The 19,913-nt window shown below is 37.1% G+C and overlaps 1 protein-coding gene across 2 annotated transcripts in view; it reads left to right on the top strand.

Moving 5' to 3' along the window:
- The window catches only part of PI4K2B (phosphatidylinositol 4-kinase type 2 beta), a 36,097-nt gene extending 17,299 nt beyond the window's left edge, over positions 1-18,798 (top strand). For both annotated transcript variants that reach the window (XM_006041987.4, XM_044946027.2), the window contains 8 exons: positions 436-636; positions 2,007-2,138; positions 4,295-4,448; positions 6,295-6,356; positions 10,461-10,560; positions 13,935-14,068; positions 14,629-14,688; positions 16,423-18,798. In XM_006041987.4, coding sequence (XP_006042049.4) covers positions 436-636; positions 2,007-2,138; positions 4,295-4,448; positions 6,295-6,356; positions 10,461-10,560; positions 13,935-14,068; positions 14,629-14,688; positions 16,423-16,596 — 1,017 coding nt within the window. In that variant the 3' untranslated portion in view covers positions 16,597-18,798. The remainder of the gene's footprint in view (positions 1-435; positions 637-2,006; positions 2,139-4,294; positions 4,449-6,294; positions 6,357-10,460; positions 10,561-13,934; positions 14,069-14,628; positions 14,689-16,422) is intronic.
- The last annotated feature ends 1,115 nt before the right edge of the window (positions 18,799-19,913 follow it).

Here is a 19,913-nt window from a genome sequence, read left to right as displayed (position 1 = left end):
GATAATGAATAAGCATAAAATTTGGATATTTAATAGATATTGAATAATAACATTGTTTGACCTAGGTCACTGATTTTCAAACATTTTCAAAAAAAAAATAATAATAAAATAAAATCAGCAGAACTCTTTTTTAACTAGGGCATCCATTATGTAAAATGGGTGAAACCAGAGGATGGGGTCTCAGAGCCCTCTCCTCTCACCTTCTCTAGGGTTTCTCAGAGCACAGTTTGAAAACCACTAGCTCAAAAGATTATTGATTTTAGATTGTTGAATGAGAATGCGTGTAAAACTGTGACTGGAATTAAAACTCTTAATTGTTAAGGGTTATGCCCAAATCTGTGGTAGGAAGAGTAGAAAAAGACCAGAATGTATTTTATGGATTATCATCTCCCTATGTTAAAAGTCTAACAAAGTGTTTACTTTCTCCCTATATAGAAAATTATTGGTGTGTTTAAACCCAAATCAGAAGAGCCTTACGGTCACCTGAATCCGAAATGGACCAAATACGTTCACAAGGTCTGCTGCCCTTGCTGCTTTGGTAGGGGCTGCCTGCTTCCCAACCAGGGGTACCTTTCCGAAGCTGGTGCCTACCTCGTGGATGAAAAGCTTCATCTGGGCATTGTACCAAAAACAAGGGTAAAGGAGGCATTCTTTCTATCATGTACTTCTGGTATCAGATCAGATCAGATCAGTCACTCAGTCGTGTCCGACTCTTTGCGACCCCATGAATCGCAGCATGCCAGGCCTCCCTGTCCATCACCAACTCCCGGAGTTCACTGAGACTCACGTCTATTGAGTCAGTGATGCCATCCAGCCATCTCATCCTCTGTCGTCCCCTTCTCCTCTTGCCCCCAATCCCTCCCAGCATCAGAGTCTTTTCCAATGAGTCAACTCTTCGCATGAGGTAGCCAAAGTACTGGAGTTTCAGCTTTAGCTTCATTCCTTCCAAAGAAATCCCAGGGTTGATCTCCTTCAGAATGGACTGGTTGGATCACCTTGTAGTCCAAGGGACTCTCAAGAGTCTTCTCCAACACCACAGTTCAAAAGCATCAATTCTTCAGTGCTCAGCCTTCTTCACAGTCCAACTCTCACATCCATACATGACCACAGGAAAAACCATAGCCTTGACTAGACTGAACCTTTGTTGGCAAAGTAATGTCTCTGCTTTTTAATATGCTGTCTAGGTTGGTCATAACTTTCCTTCCAAGGAGTAAGCGTCTTTTAATTTCATGACTGCAGTCACCATCTGTAGTGACTTCTAGTATACAGAATCTAAAATTGCGGTTGGTAATCCAGAGTCACAAATGACTAGTAAATTGATTCTAGTGTCAGTCAGTTGGTTCAGTCACTCAGTCGTGTCTGACTGTTTGTGACCCCATGGACTCCAGCATGCCAGGCCTCCCTGTCCATCACCATCTCCTGGAGCGTGCTCCAACTCATGTCCATCGAGTCAGTGATGCCATCCAACCATCTTATCCTCTGTTGTCGCCTTCTTCTACTGCCTTCAATCTTTCCCAGCATCAGGATCTTTTCCAATGAGTGTAGACGCACAGAATATCCAAGGGAGTATCTCTTTCTCACGTGAGCTGAGATGATGCTGACAAAAAGAAGAGAAAGAACCAGCATTTAGAAAGCTGAAAAAAATCAGTGATCTAGAAATTCTGCTGAAGGTAGAGATAACTAACATACTCAAAAGATTCCTGTCTTTTTCTTTTTGGCCTTTATACATTTTTACTTAAAGTTCTCTAAATTTTCCTTCCTAATTCTACATACTTCTTTGTTCCACTGGACAATTTTAGGCTGCCTATCTCAGAAAGAAATACATATGTGTCATTTAACTAACTTTGCAAAGTCTCTTAGCTTTTCTGTTTTAGATTCTCAGGGGCATTTAGTATAGCATTAAACTTCACTCATTTGTAGCATTAGTGTGAGTTCCATGGTGTATGTGAATAGACATACTATAATGCAAATTCTAATAGCCATTTCTCTAAACTGTACATTTCTAGGTGGTTTGGCTTGTCAGTGAGACGTTTAACTACAGTGCAATTGACCGTGCAAAATCTAGAGGCAAAAAGTATGCTTTAGAGAAAGTGCCAAAAGTAGGTAGAAAATTTCATCGGATAGGACTTCCTCCTAAGGTAAGTTACTGTGATGAGCTTTGGGAAGGGTAGGGGGGTGCAATGGAGGGCAGGCAATTCATCATATATTGGGCTTCCCAGATGGCACAGTGGTAACGAATCTGCCTGCCAGTGCAGGAAGTCCAAGAGACACGGTTCAATCTCTGGGTCAGGAAGATCCCCTGGAGAAGGAAATGGCAACCCACTTCAGTATTCTTGCCTGGAGAATCCCATGGACAGAGGAGCCTGGCAGGCTACAGTCCATGGGGTCCAAAGAGTCAGACACAGCGAAGCACACACAAACTTCAACAAACTTCATCACATATTACCAGAGCTCTGTAGGCTCTGTGCTGTGGGCTGTGGATATATTAGTAAAAACGGTTTTCTCATCTTCAAGAGCTTGTAGTAACAAGCAGTCTCAACACAATATAATAAAGCTGTTAATGATGATTAGGTGTAGAGAGCTTAGAGTGGGTAGAGGAGGGATATTTAACCCAGTTTGGAGAGCTGGGGAATTTTCAAGAGGAGATTGCACCTAAGGCTTTATAAAGTTACAGCTGAAAGTATAAGCCTGGAATTAGACCTAGACTGTACTCCAAGCCTCTTCACCAGTTAGCTCTGAGACCTTGGGCGAGTCTCTTAAATTCCAAGCTCCAGTTTCTATAAACCGAGGATGACAGAAACTACTAGGGTTGTGAGAATAAAGTGATAAAGTTTATTTCAGGTACTTGGTATAGTCCCTGGCACATAGTAAATGGTAGTAACCAGGTTTACTCACTACATATTAAATTTTGTTTTTTCCTTATCATAGGTTTTAAATAAACCTAAGGGATGATGAGCAACTAGCTCAGCAAGGGTGGTGAAGGTTATGGGAAGAGCATTCTAAAAAAAGCACTAGACTTTTTATTATTATTTTTAATATATTTAATCTGCAATTTTTTTGTCTTGTTGCTATGCATTTATCTATATAAAAGAATTAGAGTAAGAACTACATGGTTAACTTGTCTTTATTATTGTACTCCAAGTAAGCAGGAAATTTTGTTACTCCTTGCATATGCTGAAATAATTTCCCTATTTATGACTACTAACACCTCATTATGAGTGCTTTAGAGAAAACATTTAGGAAATCATTAAAATTTCATGCCGGCCACAAGTCACATAAAGTGTTAAGAGATGTTTATTGTTGGCATCACCATCCAGCTTGTAGGATTTTAATTCCCCAACCAGGGATCAAACCCCCAGCCCCTCAGCGGTGAAAGCATGTAGTCCTAACCACTGGACTGCCAGGGAATTCCTGAGATAGATTTTCTTTGTAGTGATTTGTTTGTATTTATGAAGCCAGCTTCCCTGATGGCTCAGACAGTAAAGAACCTGCCTGCAAGGCGGGAGGCCTGGGTTCGATCCCTCAGTAGGGAAGATGCCCTGGAGGAGGAGATGGCAACCCACTCCAGTGTTCTTGCCTGGAGAATCCCATGGACAAAAGAGGCCAGCTAGGTTACCATTATCTATGTGTTCTATGCTTTTAAATTTGTATTTTCTTCTTTAAAAAATTGTTTAATGTTAACAGCTCATAATTTCAGTGATACGAAACCTTATAATATAGACATATCTTCAAGGAAAGGACTTTTTTAAAAACCACTGTAGAGGTTATGATTAATTATTTAAAATTTATTATAGGATCTTTAAGCTGCATAGTCAAATAATTCATTCATTTTAAAAAAATAAGGTTATTTTCTCTTGTAAAAAAGAATCTTAATGTATTTTTCCAGTAAGATAAAATTACATTATTATTAAATAGCCAAGAGAGGTACAGGTTTTGGTCTTCATAATTGAATTCATTTTAATAAATATTTTTAGAAAATAGCATTCTCATTGAGAATATTACCTTGGGTACATGTGTGTATTTTCTTTTTCAGTTATTCTAAAATAGCTTCTACGCACCTTAAAAGTCTAGGATTGATCATTCTTTATTTGCTATGTATTCTTTATGTGATTATTTTAAATTAATGTATAAAAATAGTTTTCTTGATAAATGTGGCTTATGTAAATTAGTGTTAATTTCAGTTTTTCTTATTGTGTTTATATAAAGTATTTTATGACAGTACTGCTGAGAAATTTTAAAAGTAATTCCTTTGTTCTTGTATTTTCTTTTCTAACTATAATTCTTAAAATTATAGATTGGTTCCTTTCAGTTATTTGTTGAAGGTTACAAGGAGGCTGAATATTGGCTTAGGAAATTTGAAGCTGACCCTTTGCCTGAGAATATTAGAAAACAGTTTCAGTCACAGTTTGAAAGATTAGTTGTTTTGGATTACATCATCAGAAATACAGGTATTGAAGTTCTCTCATTTGTTTACTCACATCTTCTTAACTTTCAAACTGTATTCAACTCTTGCTTATCCAAGTCAAAGATGTAAAGTTTTGCTGCAGTAGTCTTAAGGCTACTATTTGAAAAAGGCAGTCTTTTTCTTTGCCTGCCTTGGTAAGCAGAAATGTAATGCTGACTCTCCCAGGCAGAATTAACCGCATACTGGAGATTCTGACTCGGGGTGGACTCTGCCCCAGTGATAGTGGTGAGTACCTGTCCCTCAGGTGGAGTTTCTTGGCAGCAGTACAAAGCCTGCTGGAAATTGGAGATGTTATCTTCATAATATGAATAATTCAAACTTGATTGTGTAAGTTGTTTTAGACGCTTATTTTGACATTAGATGACTGTTAGTACAGTCTGTAAATACAACAGACTCTTAATTTTTTCTGTGCTGGCAGGGAGCAGTGACGTTGTTGATAACTTGAAGCAGTGATTCCCAAATATGGTTCCCTAGTCTGTTTTAGGGTCAGTGTTATGTGGGCCCAAATGCATCTTCTGGGAACCCATCCCAGTCTACTGAATGTAGATCCAGCAGTTAGTGTTTTAACAGGTCTTATGGGGTTTCCCTGGTAGCTCAGTCGGTGAAGAATCTGCCCGCAGTGCAGGAGACCCGGGTTCAGTCCCTGAGTCAGGAAGATCCCCTGGAGAAGGAAATGGCAACCCACTCCAGTATTCTTGCCTGGAAGATCCTATGGACAGAGGAGCCTGGCAGGCTACAGTTCATAGGGTCACAAAGAGTTGGACATGGCTGAAGCAACCAAACTACCACCCACCAGGTAATTCTGATGTACTCTGAAGCTTGAAAACTCTAGTTCAGAATTTTTGCTCATTTATACTAGTTTCTGCAAAAACATTATATACCTCTTTACATTTACCTTTTGAAATCATGCAGTCTTAAATTAATGGTAAAATTAGTGTAGAGTCCAACGGAATATAGTACTCAATCACAAAAAAGAATGAAATATTGCCATTTGCAGCAATGTGGATGGACCTAGAAAATGTTATACTTAGAGAAGTAAATCAGTCTGAGAAAGACAAAAATTATATGGTCAATTATATGTGGAATCTAAAAAAAGTAATACCAATGAATCTGCTCGCAAAACAGAAACAGACTTGCAGACGTAGGGTAGAAACTTACGGTTACCCAAGGGGAGAAGGAAGGAAGGAGGGGCAAATTAGGAGTATGGGATTAACAGGTACAAACTGCTATACGTAGATAAGCAACAAGGAGATGGTATAGCATAGGAAATTATGTTCAGTATCTTGTAATAACTATAATGGAAAATAATCTGATAAAATTGTATATTTACCTGAATCACTTTGCTGTACACCTGAAACTAACACAATGTTGTATTCAATAAATTAACTCTATTCCAGTTTTTTAAAAAATTTGTGTCCAGAGTCCTCTTGTTGTGACATTAGGTAAGAGCCCATCCAGAAATTTGCCTGGTAACGGGGGTAGATAGTTCTTCTCCCTAAGGTGAAGAGAAATTATCCTTTCTAATAATGCTGACTTAAAAGTTCTTGACAGTAATTGTACCTACTTCACAGAGTTTTTGTAAGAATTTGATGAGTTAATACATGTTAAGCACTTAACAATGTCTGGCACAGAGTAAACAATAAATGTTAACTAACATTTATGAGTATTTTTAGTTTGTATGTATTAAACTGAAGCCTTTAATGTGTTAATATGCTACAGATAACAAATGAAGGTCTCAAAATCAAAGAGGTGACAAGATTTTTCTGCTTGATATTAAGCTATGATATTTATAAAAAATGAAGTAATAGATTTTTCATTTGTTTTGAAAGACAGGGGAAATGATAACTGGTTAATCAGATGTGAAAAGCAGACACATGAAGATGAAATTACGGTGAGGGAATTTTAATATATATGCATATATAAACACACTATTAGTGTCTATTAAAAATTCCTTGAAGTTATTCTTCATCACTTCCTCATTTCCTTCACCTTGATCCTTGGTTTTTATCTCCTTTTTCTGTTTTTATCATCTTTTTTCTTTCCTTTGCCTGCTTATGTTGCATTTTTTATTCTGTTTTTGAAATCTCTGTGCAATTTTATTTTGTATGTTGTATTAATATAGAAGAATAATATCAGCTCAGTACTGATATTCTTTTTACTGGAAAAGGTCAGTTTTCATTCCAGTCCCAAAGAAAGGCAATGCCAAAGAATGATCAAACTACCACACAGTTGCACTCATCTCACACGCTAGTAAAGTAATGCTCAAAATTCCCCAAGCCAGGCCTCAACAGTACATGAACCGTGAACTTCCATATGTTCAAGCTGGATTTAGAAAAGGCAGAGGAACCAGCGATCAAATTGCCAACATCCACTGAATCATCAAAAAAGCAAGAGAGCTCCAGAAATACATCTACTTCTGCTTTATTGACTATGCCAAAGCCTTTGACTGTGTGGATCACAGCAAACTGTAGAAAATTCTGAAAGAGATGAGAATACCAGACCACCTGACCTGGCTCTTGAGAAATCTGTATGCAGGTCAGGAAGCAAGTTAGAACTGGACATGAAACAACAGACTGGTTCCAAATCGGGAAAGGAGTACTTCAAGGCTACATATTGTCACCCTGCTTATTTAACTTATATGCAGAGTATATCATGAGAAACACTGGGCTGGAAGAAGCACAAGCTGGAATCAAGATTGCCGGGAGAAATATCAATAACCTCAGATATGCAGATGACACCACCCTTATGGCAGAAAATGAAGAAGAACTAAAGAGCTTCTTGATGAAAGTGAAAGAGGAGAGTGAAAAAGTTGGCTTAAAAGCTCAACATTCAGAAAACTAAGATCATGGCATCCGGTCCCATCACTTCATGGCAAATAGATGGGCAAACAAGGGAAACAGTGACAGACTTTATTTTGGGGGGCTCCAAAATCACTGCAGATGGTGACTGCAGCCATGAAATTAAAAGACGCTTGCTCCTTGGAAGATAAGTTATGACCAACCTAAACAGCATATTAAAAAGCAGAGACATTACTTTGCCAACAAAGGTCCATCTAGTCAAAGCTATGGTTTTTCCAGTAGTCGTGTATGGATGTGAGAGTCGGAGTATAAAGAAAGCTGAGCACTGAAGAATTGATGCTTTTGAACTGTGGTGTTGGAGAAGACTCTTGAGAGTCCCTTAGACTGCAAGGAGATCCAACCAGTCCATCCTAAAGGAAATCAGTCCTGAATATTCATTGGAAGGACTGATGCTGAAGCTGAAACTCCAATCCTTTGGCCACCTGATTTGCAGAGCTGACTCATTTGAAAAGACCCTGATGCTGAGAAAGATTGAAGATGGGAGGAGAAGGGGACGACAGAGGATGAGATGGTTGGATGGCATCACTAACTCAGTGGACACGAGTTTGAGTAAACTCCGGGAATTGGTGATGGACAGGGAGGCCTGGCGTGCTGCATGCAGTCCATAGGATTGCAGAGAGTCAGACACAACTGAATGACTGAACTGAACTGAACTGACTCTCATTATTTAAAGCTGTTACATCACTTTAAAAAGTTTGTAGTTTTCATAGTTCATCAAAGAATTTTGAAATTACATATTCAAAGTACTCAGCAATAAAGAAAGAAAGAACACACTTGATACACGCAATAATGTGGATGAATCTCAATACCCTGCTGAGTGAAAGAAGCTAAACAAAAGGGAAGATACTGTCTGATTCCTTTTATATAAAGATCTAGAAAGTGCAAACTAATCCCTAGGGACAGAAAGCAGACAATGCTTGCCTGGGGTGGGATAGAGGGAGGGAGGAGACTGCTAAAGGACACAGGGAAACATCTAGGTGGTTTCATATCTTTCAGTGCTTATCAACTTGTACACTTTAATGTGTAAAGTTTATTGTGTGTAAATTATACCTCAATGAAGTTGTAAATAGAAAAAATGATAGAAATAAAAATAAATGACAGTTATAGCAGAAATGGGTTTAAAAATACATATATAAAAATACATATGCTTATAATAGTTTCTAAATATATTTTATTGGTATATCTAAAGCAACTGGATTTTACTGAAAACCTTATTCTTTTGCTCTGAAGTATTTTGTGCATTCTCATTGAGATAAGATATTTGATATAAACTAGCAGAAACAACTCTGGCATGTATCACCTGTACCTTCACTCTAATACTTTTAATTTAAAAATTATCTTTTTCACCTTTCTAAAATCTAGACCACTTAATAATGACAATGTCTATTTTTAGATAATAAGAAGTACTCTTCAACATGAAAACTCTCTTGCTTCTGAGGCTTGCATTTCCATTACAGGAGAATGGAGAAGTTAGAAATGGCCTACATTCTGTAATCAAGAGTATCTTGAGGTTCCTTCTACTGGAGCTTATTACATTTAGCCATGGTTGTTGGAGAGTTTTATTTAGAAACATTTTGTATTTGAACTAATTATTTCTATGAGACCCTAGGAAAGACTTTATTTTAGTAAGGTAAATCATTATCTTATCATTATCTTCATCATTATCCTAAAAATATCAGTATTTTGCAAATACCATACATTTACGCCCTGGTGGCTCAGTCAGTAAAGAATCAGCCTGCCAATGCCGGAGACCCAGGTTTGATCCCTGGGTCGGGAAGATCCCCTAGGGAAGGAAATGGCAACCCACTCCTGTATTCTTGCCTGGAGAATCCCATGGACAAAGGAACCTGGCAGGTTACAGTCCATGGGGGTCACAGAGTCAGACACAACTGAGAAACTAACACGCACACATCCATTTAAGCAACACGTCTAACAGTAAATTATCCAGAACTACACATTTTATTTATTTTTCTCCCCAAGTTTATTGAGGTATTATTGACATACATGCAGTTTTAAGGTGTATAATATGATGATTTGATATAAGTATATATTGTGAAATGACCATCACAGTACGGTTAGCTAACACTGCATCCCATCACATAATTGACATTTTTTGGTATACATGGTCATAACATTTATTTTCAAAAAAATTTTTAATTGGAGGAACGTTGCTTTACAATGTTGTGTTGGTTTCTGCAATGCAACAACGCAAATCAATCATAATTATATGTATATCCTCTCCCTCTTGAGCCTCGCTCCCCTCCCCTGCATCTCACCTCTAGGTCATTACAGAGCACCAGGCTGGACTTCCTGTGTTATATAGCAACTTTCCTCTAGTTTTCTATTTTACACATAATAGTGTATACATGTCAGTGCTATCTTCTCAGTTCATCCCGCCCTTTCCTTACCCACCTGTGTCCATAAGTCCTTTCTCTACATCTGCATCTCCATTCCTTCACTGCAAATAGGTTCATCAGTACCATTTTTCTAGATTTCATATATATGCATTAATATATTTGTTTTTCTCTTTCTGACTTACCTCACTCTATACAAAACTACCATATAACCCAGCTATCCCACTACTGGGCATACACCCTGAGAAAAACCACAATTCTAAAAGACACATGTTCCCCAGGGTTCATTGCAGCACTATTTAACAATAGCCAGGACATGGAAGCAACCTAGATGTCCATAAACAGGTGAACCAATAAAGAAGATGTGGTGTGTGTATATATATATATATATATATATATATATATATAATACAATGGAATATTACTTGGCATAAAAAGGAACGAATTTGAGTCAGTTGCAGTGAGGTGGATGAACCTAGAGCCTGTTATACAGAACTACACATTCTGAAGTCTTAATAATGTCAAGCCTACTTCCCCAAAGATGAAAAGAATGAAACTATTACTGTATAACTTTGTAATAGCAAATTTAAAAAGTAGTGATTATGAAGTTTTTACTGGTTCTTAAGACCCTGTCTTCCCTTAAGTGGTAAATTGGTACTTTTTGGTAACTTTATTTTTATAGACTCTTCAGATAAAATGTCTTTAAAGCTCAATAATTATTATACATTTTTCTTTTGGAAATATGCATGTAAATTGTTTTATCAATTATTTTTTCCCTTTTAGGATACAAAATGGACTGATGATAAAGAAACACTTATTAAAATAGCTGCAATTGATAACGGTCTAGCTTTTCCTTTTAAACATCCTGATGAGTGGAGAGCATGTGAGTATTTAGAAATTTTTATAGAATCTCTGCTGCTGCTAAGCTGCTAAGTCACTTCAGTTGTGTCCGACTCTGTGTGACCCCTTTTTCAGAATAGGATGGGAATGAAATTTATGGATATCAAAATAGCAGAGGAAAAGCTGGGTATATTACAGTCATTCAGGCTCAGTTCTAGGCACTTGGGATGCAAAGATGTGTAATACACTCTGTGAGCCTTGCCATGGTTCGTTCCTTATTTTTGAGTGACTATGTCTGATTTTGACTTCTTGGCTTGTGTTAGCCTTGTAAAATAAATTTGATAGCTTTCCAAATTTGAAATTTGTTAGTCATTCTTTGCTAACTTGATCTATGGCCAATTTAAAGGACTATTTTTGAGAAGAATGTGGTTGAGCACCAAGTCTGTCTTCTAATGAAAACTTGTTAGTCAAATCATATTCTTGACCCATTTTTTAACCACTTAATCTGCTAATTTTTGAGAGACAAAGTTCACCGTGATTGCAATTTTGTCAATTTCTTTTTGTATTTCTATGCCCTTTTTGCTTTGTATTTCATACTCAGAGTCCCAGTGTTTTATCTTGCTGGGGTGACTTGTTCTTTTTGTTAGTGTAAAATATATCCCTCTTTATCCCTCACAGTGTTTTTCACATTTCTTATTTTGTCTGTTGTAACATTGCTGTGCCTCATTTCTTTTTACTAGTATTTACCTGTATTATTCTATACTTTTATTTTCAACTTCCATCATTTTAAGTACATGACATAGAAATAGCTCCTAGCTGAAGATTTTTTGCCCAATCTGAGATCCTTTTAATAGCTACACTTAACTCTCTAATTTGTCTCAATAAACTCCTGATGTGTTTGAACTTTTCCTACCATCTTTTTTTTTCCTATTTACCATGAATTTCAATTTTTTCCTATTTTTCCTTTCCTATCTTTGGTTGAACTGACTTGAGATGTCTTTGTTCTTTTATTTATTTTTTTCTTTTTTTTACCTCTAATGGTTCGGAATCTATATACAAATTGCCTTTTAATGGTGTCAAGTTTAAGATGCCTGCAATACACCTGGAAAATTTTACCAAACACAAACACCAAAAAATAAGGATCTAGAACTTGAAAGAGTAATTGGTATTGAGGATGTAATTTTTTTAAACTGTTACTTTGGTAAGTGGAAGCCATGGCGGTGTTACTATCACCTGGGAAAACCATAGTGAACAAATGCCATCACTAGGGCAATGTGAGATACATAGATACTCAATAAATGTTTCATGAATGTTTGGTGGGGCTTCTCTGGTAGCTCAGCTGGTAAAGAATCTGCCTGCAATGCAGGAGACTCCAGTTTGATTCCTGGGTCAGGAAGATCTCCTGGAGAAGGGATAGGCTACCCACTCCAGTATTCTTGGGCTTCCCTTGGTAGCTCAGTCAGTAAAGAATCTGTCTGCAATGCGGGAGATCTGGATTCGTCCCTAGGTTGGAATACTGGTATTGAAGATGTCATTTTTAAACTGTCACCTTGGTAAGTGGAATCCACGGTGGTGTTGCACCTGGGAAAATCATGGTGAACAAATGCTATCACTAGGGCAATGTGAGATATGTAGGTGCTCAATAGACATTTCATGAATGTTTAGTAAGTGAAGGAGAGAAAAGACGAAGTGTAGAGTCTGGCAATGGTGGTGTTGAAATCGGGAGAAAAAGCCAGCAAAAGAGAAATGGCTTAAAAGACAGAAGGTAAAGTTTGAGACAGTGGTAGCACCAAAAACTACATAGGGGAGCATTTCACAAAGGGAGACGATAGAGAACAGTGCTGCTTGCTGCAAAGACACGTGAAGTAGCATGAGCACTGCACACGGACTTTTGGAAAGAGCCTTAGGAGATGACTGGTGGCCTTAGGGGAGAGTGTGAATGGTGATAGAAGAAGTTGAGGGGCAGGGATTGGAATTAGAGACAGGCAGAGAATCAGAGCTTTTCTTTTACATAATTGGTCAGGGGAAGGCTTTCTTTGGAATGGACTGTACTTTCCATAGTATTCAAAGAGATAGATAAAGGAGAATTCAGAAGAAATGACTCTAAAGGCAAAGTTTTTTTCCTCGGGGTTTTCTGAGTGGTAAGAGCTAGAGATTCTCCTTGAATGAACTGTAGTTCTGTAGGGAATCATACTGTCGTAAACCTTACCTTTTCTTGCAAGAATCTGAATATGCACCCTGTATCTAGATTATCTCACTACTTTACGAATCTTTCTAGTCCTGGCACTGTGTATATTTAATGGTCTTCTTGGGTGAGAACTAGAGTTAGCCCCAGATCATGAATCTTTGCTCTCTCGAAGTGGCTTACCTAATGACCTAAAAGTGCAAGTTGCTCAGTCGTGTCCGACTCTTTGCCACCCCATGGACTATGCAGTCCATGGAATTCTCCAGGCCAGAATACCAGAGTGGGTGTAGCCTTTCCCTCTTCCAGGAGATCTTCCCAACCCAGGGGTCAAACCCAGGTCTCCCTCATTGCAGGCAGATTCTTTACCAGCTGAGCCACAAGGGAAGCCCAAGAATACTGGAGTGGGTAGCCTATCCCTTCTCCAGCAGATCTTCCCGACCCAGGAATCGAATTGGGGTCTCCTGCATTGCAGGCGGATTCTTTACCAACTGAGCTATCAGGGAAGCCCACCTATTGACCTACTAATGATTTAAAATTTTAGAGCATCTTACCTATTGACCTACGAGTGATTTAAAATTTTAAGCACAGACACATATACACAAACCAATGAGTCATCAATTCCTGACAATTTGTGGCTGAAACTGCAGGGAGACCTCAGCCATGATATCGGGTTGTGAACAAATTATAGGTACCACTCAATTTCCAAACACAGCAGCCAGACATTCAGATATGATATAGAGCTGTTGGAGATATACTCATTATCAAAACTTACTATTTTCCCATTTAAAACTCAGAAACCTAACCAGCTCAGGTAAATACCTTACTGTGCTTTACCATCTGAAAGTGAAAGTGTTAGTTGCTCAGTCCTGTCCAGCTTTTTGCGACTGCATGGACTGGAGCCTGCCAGACTCCTCTGTCCATGGAATTCTCCAGGCAAGAATACTGGAGTAGGTTGCCATTCCCTTCTCCAGATGGTCTTCTCGACCTAGGGATCAAATCTGGGTCTCCTGCATTGCAGGCAGATTCTTTACCTTCTGAGCCACCAAGGAAGCCATCTGAATTAACCATCTAAACTTAGAAATTTGAATAACTTAGATGGCAAAGAATAAGTGCTCTGATAACTTCTCCTGTCTTTTTGTTAACCCAGGAATTATAGAGAAAAATACAGAATAAATGTGAGTCTAAATAAACCATTTCCCCTCACTGATAAGAATACCTTTTTTTTTTTTTAGATCCATTTCACTGGGCTTGGCTTCCTCAAGCAAAAGTTCCTTTTTCTGAAGAAATAAAAAACTTGGTTCTGCCATATATTTCAGACATGAACTTTGTGCAAGATTTATGTGAAGATCTTTATGAACTTTTTAAGGTAAATAGATTTTTAGTTTTAACTATTTCAGAAAATGAAATAAATCTTAAAAGAGTTTTTCCTAATAGAGCTAATTTGCAGTTTACTGCTTCTGATATCACTGCTTACAGTAGAGCCTGACATAACAGAAAGGAGTTAGCATTTTTCTTTATAGGAGCATAAATTTGTGAAGTTAAACTTTGAGTATTCTTTGAAATGAGACTACATTATAATTTGGGAAGTTGTTTTCTTCAAAAGTTGAACTTTTACAAAATTACTCTGTGAATTATAAGAAATGTTTGGTGATCTGTTAGTATTTAATTCTCTTAAAAAGAGCCTAAAGCTGTTGGCTGGCAAGTCATTTTAAATCCTTTCTGGAACAAGTTGAAGTATAAGAGTATTTATTGTCATTTTAGAGGTACACAAAAATTCATCAAGTAAAAATAATCTTTTTGTGTAACTTTTTCTGTTAGGAATGCTTTGTAATGATCTCATGTGCTAAGTTGAGTTCATTTGTTTTCAAGTGATTTTTTCAAAGAGCTTGATTTTTATAATAATGTTTCCTTTTCTGTTTGTGATAGATTGACAGAAATTTTGACAAAGCCACTTTTGAAAAGCAGATGTCTGTGATGAGGGGTCAGGTAGGTTACTTTTTAAAGATCTTGTTCATTGAAAATAGCTCTCTCTGAAACAGTAGTCAACTTTTTTCCTCCATTGTGACGCAGAGACAACTCAGTACTGTCCTTTATTCTGAACCAAAATAGCTCAGATGATTAGAAATAAAGTTGATTTCATTACTCTTTTTTTTCCCGTATTGTTTCCATATTAGATTTTTTTTTTTACTTTGTTGTGTATTATTTGGTTAGTCAGTTTCCTGCTACTGCTAATTCTTGTCCTCACTTTAATAACTGTTTTCCTGAGTGTTAGTATCTTTCTCCTTCTCAAATCCACTTGCTTGAATGTTTCAATAGCAAGTTCTGTTCCCTGTGGATGATTTTCATCAGAGAACATGTTTGACTAGAGCAATCAGTAAATAGTCATGTCACCAAGGACGAGCACTACTTGGGACATAAAAGTACTAGTTGTAACTCAATCCTCTCACTCCTTTTCACCTCCTTTAATTAGAAACACAGGGTATTAATTGCATCTGCTGGTGTGGACCTGAAGGCTAGGCTGACCTACAGGTGACTCTGCTTCTTCTACTCTACTATTAGTATTTAGATTCCAAAAGAAAGACCTGAAATAAAAATAAACTATAGTGCGAACATGGTCATTCAGTAACTTACCAATTAATTTGTTCTTTCTAAAAGATGAATTTCATTTAAGGTAGCTGCTGCAGACCTGTGACCAAGAAGACAAGTCTAGTTTTTGCACTATTTATTATGCAACATTAACAAATGGATATAATTAAATAACTGTTGTATTTATTCATTAATTGCTTATTGACAGAACCAGTGCCAGAAACTGTCCTAGTGATTGAGAGAAAGCAGTGAGTAAAACCAAGTTCCTTCTGTCCTGGAGCTCTTGCTCTGATGAGGCCTGGGGCTAGGAAAGAGGACAGGTTATTAGCTTGCATGCCTCTTGGTGTACTGTTGTGCTTACACAGGGCTTTGCTGGAGTCATAAGTTTTAAATAGTAAGTGAAATGGTTGGAGAAGCAGGCTAGAGAGTCAGATTTTGGAGGGCCTTAGATTCCACATGGAAGGGCTTGGAGTAGTTATTCATCATTTCTGCCATTTTTTTTCAAATAATGTGCAAAAATATATTTCAAGTAAATTAGTATTTCTGAGGTCCAGTGTTTCAGATAGGCACAGGCAGAATAGGAAATGAATGCTTTTCTTGAGATTGATCATGACCCTACTGCTATTTAATGTAAAATTCAAAAGTTTTAACTTAAACATTATTAGTCAAATTTTAAAAGAAATGCCTTCATACTAGGTCCTATTAATAATCCCAGTGAACATGCAATAAATTTGTTGAGTGAGTGGGTAAGGCAAGTATTTAGTACAAACGAGACTCTTTAGACCAGTATCTGTTTAGGACCAGTGTCAATGGAGTATGTATGTGGAACCATTCACTTTATTCCATCTCTGATTCCATTCTTCTGGATGTAGATGCATTCAAGGATATTTCAGAGTTGTCGGTTGGCAAAAATTATTTAATTCTAATAGTGTGCATTTGTTTGTATATATGGATGTGTATGTACAAGCATACGTACCTCCACATATTTGTATTGATAGAAGGTACTCCTCATCACCGTCTCTGTTGGGCATAAATGGATGAAATAAAAGCTGTAGTTATGAATAGTTAAAATAATATCAGTGAACTGAGGCCTTTACCTTTTTTGAGCTGATGAAAACTCTCTTCCTTCCACAGATCTTAAACCTCACTCAGGCACTGAGAGACAGGAAGACTCCTGTCCAGCTGGTGCAGATGCCTTGTGTGGTTGTGGAGCGCAGTCAGGGTGGAGGGCAGGGTCGGATCGTCCAGCTCAGCAATTCATTCACCCAGACTGTCCACTGCAGAAAGCCATTTTTTTCCTCCTGGTAGCAGCTGTGAGAGAAACAACTGTTTGGCCTTGTGTGGTTAAAACATACTGTCACATAAATCTGCTGGTAAGAGCTCCAGCTGCCAGAGCCTCAAATAATATAAGTTTCTAAAAGGCTATCTTTTGAATGTAATCAGAGTTTACAGTTTTTTGTCCAAATATTAAATTTCTATTTCAGGGAAGAAGTGATATATTTCTTATATCATATTTTTGTAGAAAAATTGTATTTTATGTTGTTGATGTTAGTTTAAGGTAACTTCATAGTTTACACATTCTAAAATGAGTATGATTACTCTTGAATTCCAAACAGAAAAATAAGGTGTTTGTTGACTTTGAATACAGTAACTTTTTTATACTTTTTAAACATTGACAAGAATGGTCATGTTAATTCTTCTTACATTATAAAAGGCTTTTGAGGATAAAAGTGCTCTTATGAGCTATAATAGAGTAGTTAATAAAAAATAGGTAAGAATAAAGCAATGTTGCCTTAATTTAAAAAGCTGCTATTTTAGAACTTGAATAAATACTCCTAATGTGACCATTATTAGGGACCAGAAAATTATATTTTGTTTAAGTAACTGATGACCATTTTTTTTCATACTTCAGAATATTTTTGTCAATTATTTTGTTTACAGTGAGGAAAAAAAAGTCTAATGATGTCTCCCACCTTTAAAAAGAAAAATGGAAACACTCAATTGAGACTTGAGGAAAATAATATGAAATGAAGATGGATCCCCAGTATTCTGAAATTCCAAAATAGCATTAAAAAATCCCTTCTGTTTCTTGCATGGGATCAGTACTTAATCAGTTAGTACTTCCAAGTACTGATCTGGTTCAATTTAGTACTTCAATTAGTATTAATCTACACTGAAAAGTAAAAAATAACTCAAACTGTATATTGGATGGCATTTTGAGGTCCTAGGACATAACCTCTTAAAAATAATAGTAGTTTTGTAGAGTACTTGAATTACTGATGTTATAATTACAGTCAACTCTAGAATATCAGCCCCAATTAAAGGGGAACACGACAGAGATAACCATAAAATCATTTTTATTTTATTTTAAACACCAATATGTCTGACATGCTGGGAATTTGTAGTACTTTAAACTCACTGAGTAATTTAAATTGAGATGAGCTCCATATGAAGATTTGATCCCAGAGAAGCAAGCAGAAGCTTCTTTCTCTTCTTAGGCTCCAAACAAGTAACATCACCACTCAGACTAAACTGGGCAGTCTGTGGTCTTGGCCTTGTGTTTTTCAAGCTTTCTGTCCTGTAATCTTTTAAACTAAGTTATTTTTATGTAAAAAGTATTTCCTGAAGGTTGAATTAGAACAGAAGTCCTCCCTTCCTCTACATCTTTCTCTTGGTCTTTGTGGATGTGACGAGTAAGAATACTGCTGTCCTGGTGATGTCCATTGGAAACCTGTGTTCTCTTACCTTCTCTAGCCCTCCATGATCCTCATATTGAGATAATGAAAAACTGAATGGAAATTCAAAACTCAAGCTACTATCTTTAGATAAACACCAGTAATTAAAATGTGCCTTTTGAAGATGTTTTCTTAATGAAATAAGTTTTTATGATCTGGATACTGCTCTCATAAGAGTTTTTTCAGTATTTTGATAATTGCTATATTAATTTTTATAACATAAACTTAGTAAGTTGCTACTGTTTTATATCCTAAAATTAAATAGTGTGAAAATATTTTTAAATGATCTGACCAGGTCAGAAAAATAAAGCTGAAATATTTAAGATAAGATTACAAGTCAGAATACATTGGTTGTATTTTGTAAATTTTCATAAACTTCGTTTTTTTTTTAAATATCGTTAATTTTTTTCAGTGAGTATATTTGTAGTGTTAAACCTATAGACTAAAGGTAATAAAAAGGATTGATTTCTAGATTTCTCCTGAAGTATGTATATTGAATATTTAGAATGTTTGTGAATATGTTTATGAATGATGCCAAACCACCATTTTCTTACTTTATATGTTAGTACAATTTAATATGTTATCATTCCAAAAGACATTTAACTGGAATCTTTGTAATTAGAGGCATTTTTATTTTTATTTAAATGTAAGCTGCCTTATTCTCCAAATTTGTCAGCAAACATGGAGACATGTTTTTTTGTAGTCTTGAAAGTGACTTGATTCCCAAAATTTTTTTAAGTTTTGTACTAATGGAATTAAAACCTTATTAAAAACAGTGGTGACCAGTTCTTTGATTAGATTACATCTTAAATCATTTTACAGATATACAAAGAGATGGGTACTGTTTATAGTTCACTTTCTTTCCCGAAATTGCTTGGGTGGCTGTACAGAGTTGAGGAAGAGGTTCTCGGTGTGGTTTTGTTTCCAGTCCTTTCTTGTGGTTAGTTTGGAGTGTGACGGAGTCCGGCCAAGGATGTTACGTGACCTCCATATCTGGCAATAAAACTCACTGCATCACAACCAGTGGTCACCGTTGACCAGTCTCCTGTCTTCTCCTTTGGCTATAAACAAAGAATTTGCAAAGTGGAAGTACCCAGGGCATGTGAGTCACTGCTTGGAAACCTACCAGTACAGCATGCCAACTGCACTGGACTGTGACATGTACAAGAAATAAGGGCTTGAGTCACTAAGATTTTGCATTTATTTGTTAAAACTTACCATAGTCTGTCCTATCCTAGGTGGTACAGTATAAATAGAAAAATACAAAACATTTTAAAATTAAAAACCAATTACAAAAGGCTAGATGGCAGCCACAGTGAGTATTTAATGTCATATCCTCATAGAGCAACTGAGATAGCAAAAGAAAAGTCACAGTGACACCATCTTCACTAAATTTAGGTGGAAGAATATCCCTCTGGACCCAGGAAACTAATAGGATCAAATGGGAACAACAGCATTGGAGGAGTGAGCAGAGAGAAAGGGAGGGGGTCTTGTGATGGTCCTAAGAGCTGAAGATCCCGGAACCTGCCCACATGTCCTCAGCCCCAGAAGGAAGAGCCCCAGTTGTCATGGTAGTATCAACTGTTGCATTCAAAAGCACAATCAGAATTGGAAGAGGGCTGTCAGCATTCAAGTGGCAGCTGTAAAAGGAGCCTGCAGGGAGGTGATGAGGGTTCTTAGAAGTATCTGGTGAGAGCACAGAGGCCAACACTGAGAGAAACTACTAGGAACAAAGCAGACATCAACAAGGAAAGGACCCTGGGGATAAAGGAAAGAAAGGTCCTGATACATTTGGAACAGGGGACCAGATAAGACAATTCAGACTGTACTAAGAAGGTACATAAAAAGCCATGTCATCTGGGAATATACCTAGTGCCACTGTACAGTTAA

The sequence above is a fragment of the Bubalus bubalis genome, chromosome 7, assembly GCF_019923935.1.
Source record: "Bubalus bubalis isolate 160015118507 breed Murrah chromosome 7, NDDB_SH_1, whole genome shotgun sequence".
NCBI classification, from domain to species: Eukaryota; Metazoa; Chordata; class Mammalia; order Artiodactyla; family Bovidae; genus Bubalus; species Bubalus bubalis.
This window is presented reverse-complemented; position numbering and strand designations above follow the sequence as displayed.